This window comes from Coturnix japonica, chromosome 6 (genome assembly GCF_001577835.2).
Source record: "Coturnix japonica isolate 7356 chromosome 6, Coturnix japonica 2.1, whole genome shotgun sequence".
Lineage (NCBI taxonomy): Eukaryota > Metazoa > Chordata > Aves > Galliformes > Phasianidae > Coturnix > Coturnix japonica.
The window spans coordinates 26,610,656-26,622,804 of NC_029521.1; the positions used below are offsets into that span (position 1 = coordinate 26,610,656).

At 43.7% G+C, this 12,149-nt stretch overlaps 1 protein-coding gene and 1 long non-coding RNA gene across 2 annotated transcripts in view; both read right to left on the reverse strand.

Moving 5' to 3' along the window:
* The window catches only part of CACUL1 (CDK2 associated cullin domain 1), a 34,755-nt gene extending 26,483 nt beyond the window's left edge, over positions 1–8,272 (reverse strand). Inside the window, 4 exon segments of the mRNA XM_015867458.2 lie at positions 161–263; positions 4,375–4,501; positions 7,930–8,103; positions 8,106–8,272. Coding sequence (XP_015722944.2) covers positions 161–263; positions 4,375–4,501; positions 7,930–8,103; positions 8,106–8,214 — 513 coding nt within the window. The 5' untranslated portion in view covers positions 8,215–8,272.
* Positions 8,273–9,783: 1,511 nt separating this feature from the next.
* Positions 9,784–12,149, reverse strand: part of LOC107316203 — a 44,636-nt gene continuing 42,270 nt past the window's right edge. The window contains exons 4-5 of the long non-coding RNA XR_001556230.1: positions 11,591–11,703; positions 9,784–10,611 (exon numbers count right to left, since the gene is read on the reverse strand). This is a non-coding gene — a long non-coding RNA (uncharacterized LOC107316203). The remainder of the gene's footprint in view (positions 10,612–11,590; positions 11,704–12,149) is intronic.

Below are 12,149 nucleotides of genomic sequence, written 5' to 3' on the forward strand. Positions count from 1 at the left end.
CCTTGTAGTTGGTATTCTGTCACTGAGTGATGCAGTTCCCAATTTAGTAAACTGGCATAAATTACAATTAATGGCAACACCCTCCATAGGCCACCTACATGCTGCTCCAGTATAAGCACAGATCCCAGGAAAGATAGAATTAGATTGTGCAGCTTCTTACCTGCAGCTCCTTTGAGACTCTCTCTAAGTGGTTAGTTATCTTTTTTATTAGGTCACTATACATCTGTTCCGAATGCTGCTGGCATACACACTTATACACACAACTGCAGAGACAAATATAGGAACAAACAATGAACTTACAACAGTTTGCAATGAAGGGTAACAGACTTCAAAATATTTCGTTCAAGTCTCAATTCAGATGCAAACAGACTTCACTGAATGATAGCTGAACTTTTGAATGCAGCTCTAAGCTTCAAATGAACTCCAGTAGACTCTAAAGTCATCCATGCCTTCATCATCCTTCACCCCACCTAACTACAGCTTAACTTACAATGAATTCTCTTAACAGTGCACTTCTGAACAGAAAATAAAGCCCTATGCATGTTGTCCTATCTTCTGTGACTTAAAACCTAAACAAAAAAAAACCACCACCCAACTATCAATTATATTTCACAATAAATAAAGATGTGCAAAGAGCAATGCAACTATTATTCTCCACATCATGGATTGGCTGCATTAATTCTGCTCTTTGGTGTCACTTTTGCTTTTTAAGAACATTTTACTGCTCTCATATTGTAATAACAGCATATCTGCATTAGGTTTAGGTATTTAAAACACATTTGCAATGGTTGTAAGGCAAATACAGACACGCACAACTTTAAGCAGCAAGTAGCATTAAGGCAGTCATCTTCAGGGCATTATCAGCACCAAGTAACTTCTACCTCACTACAGTGCTTACATTCTCTGCAGTCAGCTGCCAAAAACAAGAAGCCTTCATCTGGTACCTTAAGCAGGCTAAACCTTATTACCCACACCTCTGTCCTGCCCCTCTCTCTCCAACTACATGGAGTACTGAAAGAACAAGTAGTTTAGGCTAAAGACTGTTCCTTAGAACATGCACAGACAAATTTAAATACAGAAATGTCTGGATCCTAGACTATGATTCCGGTATGTTTTTAATGGTACCTACAAGAAACAGTACAGCAACACAGTGCCCCTCTAATGGTATAATCACATTGAGATTCCTTACTAAGCAAGTGATGCAAAGAAAAAAAAAATCATGAAAAGGTGGCACTGACAGAGCTCAGGGCTACTCTAATTTTGTAATGCATGGGAGACAAAGCACCAGCTTTGGGACTTGAGGGACCAAGACAGCACTCTACTTCAGTAACTGCCACTCTCAAATCCTTTTGGAAGATCTGACGAGCAGATTAACAGTAACAGATTTCATATTCCTGTACCTTTTACAAGTTTGTTATTTGTTCCCTTTGACAACTTCAAAAAACACTATAAACTACTTTGCTCACCCCCACGTGAAGTCCTCTAATTTGGCAAGCCTCTGTTGGTTTTTGAAGCCATAAAGATACCTTACACCATTCCCTCTCTTATACTTTGAAAATAACACGTGGTTTGGTATTGTCTTAAAACATAGTCAAAAAACCTAATTCTTGCACACTAAGTCTACCAATAGCAGGTCCTATTCTGGAACAATCAGGAGCAGAAAATATTTTGTCATTGTGCTGCAACAGCAAACACATCAATTTAATTTAGATCAAAGAAAGAAACATCAGTATGAAAAGCCAGAATGACTTCTATGATCTCTTACAAGCCAGCCAGCGCACCAACAGCCTTTGCTGCATCACCAGTGAGCATACAGCTGCTTCCTCAAGCTGACAGCTTCATTTATAACAACCTAACTAAACTGAATTTTAAAGCAGGTCTGCTTATGGCTACATGCACTATCACTGTACTTACTTCTGCAACATATCCTGTAGTCAAACACCGGTTTTTATAAGTACGTGTAGGACATGTTTATACTTTATCTGAACATTTATATTTAGATGTTACTTCCCCATTTGCAGATCCTGTTTTCACTTCCCAATTGTAGGCTGACTCCGTGAATCATCCTTGCCCTTCTATTACCCCCAAAGAAGTCACTGACTTGTTAGCCCCGTTAACATAGCTCAGCGCCACTCAAGTAGGACAGTTAGTGGGAGGAACGAAGATCTGAGATTGTAAGGTGTTTTGAAGAACAGCAATCTACTTGCATTAGCCTTAAGAAACACTTGTAAGGATTGTCAGAAGCACAACTTGGCTGCCCGCTTTTTCCTCATCTCACTTTGTTACAACTCCGTCAACAGTATTTAACTTCATTCCTTTAAGAGGAAGCAGCTATAAACAGGCAAGCTTTGGACTCAAAGATGAGAACAGTCACTAATCACACTTTGGTAGCTTATGTGTAAACTGATCCACAGCAAATATCAGCATACACACCTCTGAAGTTATCTCCTATCTTTCACTGCTGTGGATTAGTCACCTGCAGTTACTGACCACAGCAAATACTCTAGCTTGAGTACCTAATAAGACATTTCAAGTCTGCAAAACAGAAACCTCAATTCCTTTATTCAGCACACAGATACTGCAACAACAACAAAAAAAGACATCTCACTGCTTGAGACTCATAAACACCCTAATTTTCAAAGCACAAGCACAAAGAACTAGCACAGGGAAGCAGAGAGGATCTGCACCCTAAGTCTATTACTTATGACACTCCAAGGAAGCATCATCACTAAAGTCAACAAAAAGGAGCTTTCTTCCATCCTCAATCTATCTTGTCTAGATTGTAATACAGGCAAAGGGACATCACAACAAATAAATCACCAGGCTGGAAAAGGCTGTGTCAGTGTAATTACATTCACAGACAGCTTTAAAAGAAAACTCCAGAAGTGGCATGCCAGCTTTCTTAGCAACGCTAAGTTGCAGCCTTGTTTCAATAATAGTAAAAATACACGCTTCAGACATCTGTGTATCACTAAAATACTGCATTAAGTTTCACTCTGATGTCTAAGGACTCAATAGGATTAACTTAAAACCCATCATCCCTTTAACATATAATTTTAAAAAGAATCTTAACTAGGTATAGAACATGTCAATTAGGGAGGACTGCCAGCAGATGATGACTTCACTATTCCTGGTGGCTGTTTGCACCTACGTCATTTCAAGCTGGAGAGGTGAGTTTCATTACGCACACTAAAGTTGCAAAACCCATCCCAAGTCAAACTGACTACCACTGTTATTTATACTTGTGCTGATGTCTTAACCCCGACAAAAGCAGCTCCAAAAGCTTGAAGAGGAAATAGGAATTTTACTGAAGTTCTTAACTGGAGTTAAGAGGCAAGACTGAAGGTCTGCCTATCTGGTATCTGGCTCCTTAACCCAGAGTTTCAAACTAGAGGGATCAACAGCTAAGAACAGGTGGACAGGAGACTGAAACTTCCTGAAAAGAGCAAGAATTGACTGAAATGCCCGTGTTATTCCTTAGCCTGCAACACTATGCTCAGTTATGCTGCAGGAAAGGACCAGCAGCAGCAGCCCCCACCTTCTGCCCTATTCACCTACAGCTGGATACTTCTCACCTACAGAACAAAACCACCCATTTTAGTCAATCTCCTGAGAAACTCACAGGTTAAAAGCTTTTAGTATTTTTGTCTGGAGCAGTAGCACAGCTTTGAAGCAAACCTTCCTGCTGTAACCAACCATGCATTAGCTGGGTCTGCAGTGCAAGGCTGCTGAGTGACAAGATTCCTTTCTAAACAAAGCAAGGCAAGGCAAATCTCCAGGCCAGACACAAGTCAGGTATTCACCAGACAGGAAAGCAGACGTAAGGGACTGAACCATGTCAGCCTCTACCACGCATGCAGCAGCAGTACAGCTGGTCAGAAAGGAATCAGACCCAATCTATCTCGTGTAAAGCATACAAGTGACAACTTATATAAAAGGAGCTCAGCACCACTGCTTCAGTTTACATCTGCACTTCCATTGCACCAGGTTGACTCTACTAGCTATGAAAAATAATCCTTTTGAAATACTAAGTCAGAAACCTACCATGCCCTTCTCTTCTTCCCCTTTGAGAAAAGGGATGTTGAGACTTCAATACATTTCATAATGTATTACACTAAGCAACTGTGATGGTGATTATATTTGCATCAACATTTCATGTATTTTTTCCCCATTCAGTATTAATTCTGAAAATACGGGATATCAAGATATATATCTGATATTTACCCATTCATATGATTTAGACAGTGTTCTACTTTATTTAATCTTCCCTTCCTTCCACATAAATACAAAATATGACACATGCATAGGCTGCAAGACAGAACAAGCATTAACATACAAAAAGGAAGTCACAAAGCACTTGAAAGATTTCCTTACCTGTAAATTTGTTCATAGGAAATAGGGATGTAGTCACCAGGACTCTGAGTTAAAAGCTGATCTATGGCACTGTCCAACTTTGGCCAGTATGTGCTCTTATAGTCTTCAATCGTTATAACATTCATTACTACAAGGAAAAGGAAAAAACTACATTTAGTGACTCTTAACTAAAAGACCAGGAGCAAATGAGTGACATGCAATTTCAAATCACGCCTATAAGCTGGCAGAAAGGAAATAAAGGAACAATTCAGTTCTTCTAAGGTAATTGCATCTACAAATAAAGCCCATGCTTCAATCTGCATCTTTTTATTTAAATCAAAAGAAAAAATACAGATTGCCTCTTCCAATGTCCTTCCCAGCAGCTGTGTCCACATTACGCACCCCAGAGGAGGCCAACAGTTCACCTGGCCTCAACCTTCATGCAGTTCCCTTTGTCTCCAGTTGTAGTTAGGGTCCTTTCCCAACATTCAGTCCTAATCCATATATTTCCTATATATATATATTCTGTACATACACACACAGAAGGAGAAAGAAGCAGTGAGGTCCACCGATTAGAAGCACTACTCAAGTAAAGCACAAAATGCTTTCTAAAAAAGCACTGGTAGATTTGCATAGGAAACATTATTCATGGGTTCCACCTAACTTCCTAGAAACACTTTGATTCCCACACTTCAGTTCTGAAGACAAGGCAACACTTACGTTTCCCTTGCTAAGGCCATCAAACAATCGCTATTTTTTGTATCTGTAATCCAGAAACCAGATTACTTCCAGGTTTCCGTCACTGTCCCAAGTCAGCAACAGCCTTTTTGAGGGCAGTATGCTGCTACTGCAGTCTTTTTGGGATGCTTTTCTTCATAGTTTATCCCTATAACAGGCATCCAAGATCAAAAAGAATATGCATCCAACAGCCTCCATTTCCAACCTGCAGAGTAAGGGCGATTCTAAAAGATGAGCTTCATTTTCTGGAAGTTGGTCAAGTTTGTGGGAAGTAGTGGATTCTGTAGCAACACACACTTGGGGCTTTCTCTCCCTGTTCCGCCCACATCTGATTCAATGGACGCTGATGCTTTTTAGCAAATTATATTTCACAAGCAAAGCTAGAAAAGCAACTGCTGCTTTTCCATGCACTGAGAAGTTCAAAAGAAAAACTGTGCAAGTCAAATGCGGCATTGAAATCACACAAGTGTAAAAGAATATGCATGAGCTTCACAGCATAACCTAGATATTTCAGTACCATAGCCAGAACTGAAATACAGCCTTCTCTAAACCATCTATCAGAATGCTTTGTGTAAGCATAATGACATCAGACAGACACCTAAAGAGTGCTGGGCGGACCTGCAGCCATCACTGTAGACCCGTGACTTTATTTTTCTCCCTTCTCTCTTGTCAGGCTGTGTGAGCACATGAGACTTGCTGTACTACAGCACAACAGTTCAGACAGGGGATGGCTCTATATGGATCTGTATCACACCAGCTTTCAGTTTGTTTTTAATGACAGGTTTCTCTATCTGCACTATGACTTTTTAGTAAATATAACGTTAAACTCTTTTTTCCTCTCTCATCACACTACTTGTCTATGCAGCTATGTGCAAAGCACTGTACATTATACAGCAGGGCAGGCAGAAGCTTATTGGTTATGCTGACACTCGCAGCCCTATGTGCCCATCCAAAATGGGACTGGGATTACGTATATTCATATTCACACTAGTTTGGAAAGGATGAAAAAGGAAAACTGCACATCCACCCCACAATTAGGGTATGTCCCCAGTTACCAGTGCGGAAGAGGTTTCTCTTAAAGCAATAAAAGTTCTTACTTCCTCCTTTATGACATTTAGGAAACATTTTTCATGGCAGTATTGCTTTACAAATCATTAGCTAGGACTGAATCTGACCAACTGGAAATAGCTTTACTTACAAGATTGCCACAACATAGGAGATTTTCTTTGCTCTAACTTGAATAAAAGCCATTAAAGGAGCTACGCTTTACCACATCTTAGTTCTCAGCCTTATCCTAATCTCAAGAAAGAAGAATTTACTTGCACCCTCTAGACGGAAGCTTCTAAACCCTTCTAAAACTTCTTCCTCCATTAATCTACACGATGAATTAGACCGCATTAGTCCGCAACTAAAAACACGAACAAAAGCAATAAGCTGCAAGTAATTACATATTAAAACACAGGTAATGGATTTTTGTTTGTTTGTTTGCTTTAGAGGAAAAAATCCAGAGGAAGAGACAGGTGCAGCTTTGCACATGTGCCCTGCCGTTGCGAATACACAGCGAACAGGAAGGGAACAAGCACAGCTGCCTCCCTGTTCACTGCCCGCTTACCTCTGAGGAGACCTCTCTCCCTTTATCCATATGTGATAATTAAGTAGAGATCGAGGAGCCCTCTGTCAGCATGAGGATCAGAACATGTAGGACCCTTGTTCAGCTCTTGTACTTTCTCTATCCTCTCTATTTCAATGGATTTGTGATGTTCATACACAAACATCACCAACAGTAGGTGTAGAAAAGTTGTACTGGGTGTAACACCTCACAGATTTTTGTATTTTAAAGGACTCTTCATTTTCTTCAGTAGGACGACTACTGCCTTGGGATATTAATGCTGGAAGAGCAAAATCAAGAACTCAAAAAGCACATGCTAACCAAAATCACACCTTTCCTCACATACGTGCTATGGTCTAGCCAGGAAATTACCTTCCCATTTGTGTAAGATCCAAAGTTTGCAAGCGTTTCCACTCTGAAACAGAAGGAAAACCTCCAGCTCTCAACTTCTGAATTGGGAATTAAAGGGCTCCTTTTAGCAAGGCCAAGCACCATTTCCCTGCAACCTTCCCAAGGATTTACAAGCCACCCAAGGTACCTGGGGCCCTGACAGCTAGGCAGGCACTGAGCCAGCAAGCTTAGGGAGTCTGGGAGCCCCAGCTTCAAAGCAGCCGGCCCTGGCAATGAGCCGAAAGCCACGGAGCTGAGGCTGCAGGGAGCCTGAACTTCTGGCTTCTGAGGAGCTGTGCAGGTGAGCTGGCATGGGGAAGAAGAAAAAGAAGCGCACTTCTCATCATAATTTCATCATGGCAATTACACGGCTACAGTTCGAGGAATTCATTCACCAAATCCAACTTTTCTGAGAGCCATTAGGGAAAAGGACGAACTTTGCCCAGGGATGTGACTGCTAGAAATGAAAGTAGAATCAAAAAGAACAGCAGAAAGGCCTTCCCTTCCTTTAGCCTTAGCTCAGCAAGACGGCAGGAAAAGGTCTACATTTCACAGAATCACAGAATGACCCGGGTTGGAAGGGACCTCAAGGATCATGTAGTTTCAACCCCCTGCTTGGCAGGGCCACCAAACATACACCTTTACTAGATCAGGTTGCCCAGAGCCCTGTCCAACCTGGTCTTGAACACCTCCAAGGACGGGGCATCCACAACCTCCCTGGTCAGCTGTTCCAGGGCCTAACCACTCTCACGAAGGCTCCACTCCCCACCCAGCCCAGCCCAGCCCCGAAGCTCGGCCATAAGCAATGGGATGAAGCGGGCAGCCCCGGGCTCACTCACGGAACTTGGAGGTGGAGGCGTTGATGTTGATGGCGGCAGCGATGCCTCCCGGTCCCCCCTTGCCCGCAGCGCCGGCCGGGTCGCAGTTCCTCAGCACGCCGTTGGCCTCGGGCTCCACGTTCAGCAGCGTCCGGCGGGGGGCGGTCACCGAGAGGGGTGACGGTGGCGGGGCCCAGCAGGTGCCGCCCGTACCCACCGGCGCCCAGTGTTGTGGTTCTGATCGTCCATCATGGCCTCGCAGCAGCCGCCGCCGCCACCCTCCTCCTCCATGCTCTCCTCCTCCATGCCGCCGCCGGCCGAGCGGGACGGACTCAACGCCCACCACCCATGGCGGCGCCGGGCTCAGCTCCGGGCACGGCCCGCAGCCACCGGCACCGCACGGCACCGCACGGAGCGACACTTTGCGACAGGAGGAAGGAAGAAGGAAGAAGGAGGCGGAGCGGCCTCACCGCGAGTTACCGTGGGAAGCGTAGTCCGAAGCATTTATCGAGCAGGAGAAGGAGTAATGTCTCCTTTCCTTTAAGTGCTGTTACACAGCAGCAACACGGAACGGGATACTGGTGGTCGAGGAAAGGGGTTCTGCATTGCACTACTATGGCCTCACGTCAAATACTTGGTGCAGTTTGGGTGCCACAGTACAAAAAGGACATAAAACTGCTCGAGAGTGTCCAAATGTTGTTACAAATGTTGGAAATATGCAGAAACAACATCTGATTCCCACACCAAGGTGGTGAAGAAGAAAGACATTGAAAGTGACAAGAGAAAACCATCATTTTTTTGCTTGTTTGTTTCAAATTCACAGAATCACAGAATGACCCGGGTTGGAAGGGACCTCAAGGATCATGTAGTTCCAACCCCCCTGCCTGGCAGGGCCACCAAACATACACCTTTACTAGATCAGGTTGCCCAGGGCCCCGTCCAACCTGGCCTTGAACACCTCCAAGGACGGGGCATCCACAACCTCCCTGGGCAGCCTGTTCCAGGGCCTGACCACTCTCCTAGTGAAGAACTTCCCCCTTACATCCAACCTAAATCTTCCCTCTTTTAACTTAAAACCGTTTCCCCTAGTCCTGCTATTATCAGCCTTTTCGAAGAGTTTACTCCCCCCCTGGGAGTAAGTTCCTTTCAGGTATTGAAAGGCTGCAGTGAGGTCACCCCGCAACCTTCTCTTCACTGTGTTACCACCTCTGTCCTTTACTGACCAGATGGGGTCATTCGTTTTCTTTGCTGTGCTCTTTAGAGGCACGTTTCCTTTCTAATCCCTTTCACAACGTTCCCTGCACGGTGGCTGCACCCACTGCACTTCCTTGTGGCAGGAGTCCAAAGCAGCTCCTCCGTTGCCTTGTGCAACAAGCTGTATCCTCTTACAAATCAAACAAGGAGCCCTTTCTTGCCTCCCAGAAGGCAGATGAGAAGCTGAAACAGTCATCTGTGGCTCACGCTATTTAAACACATGACTGCATGCCGATAAAGGCGCTATCAACCATTTCATCGCTAGCGAAGCGCTTGTTTCTGCATGCGCTTCACAGACACCACCGCGCTGTTTCCTCTTTTCCTCGTCAGCATGTGGAAATCTGGATGGTGTTTAAATACAGTCTTTGCAAAATAATACTTTGCAGTCGCACAGCTGTAATTATTTTCAGTATTAATTGGCATTGCCATGCAGGGTTCTGACAAGAGCTTCTTGAGTGTCCTCACATCTCCGTAAAATCCCTGGAGACTGAAGGCTTGCAATGAGCTCATTGCTGCACTCTCATGCTTTTACCCACAGAGTAACATACAGATGGCAAACCAGCAGCGGCTCCTGAATCATATTTAATTATCTGGACAAGTGTCATTGTTAAATCTTCATAACCTTTGGGGGTTTTTTGGTTTTTTTGTTTGTTTGTTTTGTTTTGTTTTGGGTTTGTTGTTTTTTTTGGTTTTTTTTTTGACCGAGTGCTCTTGACAATCAGGTCAGAACCTCAGGCTGTATTACAATTCAAAAAGGAAGATCAAGGTTTCCTAACATTATCCATAGAAAGTGTGATTCATTAAAAGATTAGTATTTTCTACACAGAAATGTGTGGAATTAAGGCTACAAGGGAGCTTCTCCATCGAGGCTGTCAGAAGCAGGCTGTGATGCTTCCTCCTGTTGGTTGTTTAACTTTTGTGCAATTTCTATTTTATATGAATAGCCACATCACTTAGGCTTGGATATTTTCTTCTTCCTCTTATACATGTGTTTCTAAACACCACTGGGATGAGTAGGTATCCCTGAGCAGCTATTGCTGCACTCCATGTGAGAGCTGGGTGCATGGAGGCAGCAGGTCAGCTGTATGTGAAACTTGTTGGTGAACAATACGCAGGTTGTTTTATTTCCTGCTAACCATGGTGACATAGATACAAGTCTCATTTTAAAATAGACTGGCATTTCCTTATTTCACAATCACCCATCCCACTGAGGTCAATAGGAAAGCTTTCAATGAGTTAAATGGAATTTCAGTCAAGTAATGAAGCATGTAAAGTGTCTCCCAGATTTATGGCTCTGGTTATAAACACCATATGAAAACAAAATACTTCTGAGAAGCAAGTGTGACCATTACTGCAATACTGACTGTGGTGAGAGCACGTTTCTTCAGCGTAAACTCTCTGCAAATGTGGTCTGTCTCATTATACTGCAGGCTCTTAGGTGGCCACTGACTAGAAAAAGAAATATGATAAGAAATGTGATAAGTCCTTGAGAACTAAAGGCTGCGGACATGTTTTATCAGCAGCATCGATTTCTGAGAGTTCGGAAGGAAACAGAGCATAAACTGAAGTCAGCTGCATGAAGAGAAATCATTCTTGCCATCTTCCACAGGCAGAAGAATCAAAGGAACCTTCTGTGTATTTGGCACACCAGGAAATCACTGCTGTGTGTTCCCCATGCACTGTGCCAGAGAGCAGCACAGTGTGAGCTGCTGGGCAAAGCCAGACATAGCCGTGATGTGCCAGACATACAGGCATGTTTCTTCTGCACAGAGCCAAGCAAAAATACAGAGAGGAACACATTCACATCTCACATTATTAATGGGAGGTGCTCAATGAACAGAAATTAAATGAAATTTCAGATTGTCAGGGACAAACAGAGAGAGATGCACAGCTTCATCTGGCTTCGTCTCTGTGTTGTGACAGGACAAGAAAATATCACCAAGAAACTCTGACAAAGCCATAGGAGACATTGTGTTCTACTCACTGTTACCCTGGGTTCATATGCAAAACCTCAGGATGATGTGCACGAGGGTGAATGGGAGTTTTGCATTAGACTTATGTGCATATCTTCCCCTGTCCTTTAGCAAGTAAGGCTGTGCTCCTCTTCTCCAACCATGTAATGAGAACAGGGCCCCGAACTGCACAAAGCTCTTTATAAAGCTTTCCAGCCAGCTTCTTTTCTCTGCCCATCCACCAGCATCAGCAGCTCTTCAGGAGTACAGTGACCACGGACTATAACCACAGAGATTTTATCCAGCTTCTCCACTAGTGGTCACTGTCCTTGCATGATCTGCGCTTGATGGCAGGGTCCTGCCTGCACTAAGGGGCTCCCAACCCACCAGCTTCTGCCCTTTTGCCCAGGAGCTCCATTGCACCTCAGGGTTTGTGCCTCAGTCCTTTGCATGTGCTGTGCTGTGTGTGACATTACCTCTCACTGCCGGCTCCTTGCGTGTTACTTTTTCTCCCCCTCAAAACCTCTTAGGATTATTTCTCAGGCTGCATCACTCAGTTCCTGAATATGACGGTAACTCCAGAATTGTCCTGGAAAACAGGCAGAATAGGGAGTGAAGGAAGATAAAAGATGGATTGCAGAGGTATCCTGTAATTTTATGGCATGAGTTACAGCACCGATACAAAGCACGATTCTTTTGCCATAATCACACTGAAAGCATTTTTGAGGCATGTGATATGAGCTAATCCTTCTAACTATGGGCATGGCCATACTATTCCATAAAGCAATACCAAAATAACATTTATTTGTTCAATGATTTTGTGAGGCTCTGGTCAGTCAGTGCCACGTGTCTGGACCACACTGCAAGCAATAGAAAGGTCTCTGTTCAGCCCTCTACAAAACCAACTGCTCACCTCTTGTGCACAGTGACAAGCCCAGGTGTGAGCTACCTTATGGACACAGTGCACAGATAATCACAGAATCACAGAATGACCCGGGTTGGAAGGGACCTCAAGGATCATGTAGTTCCAACCCC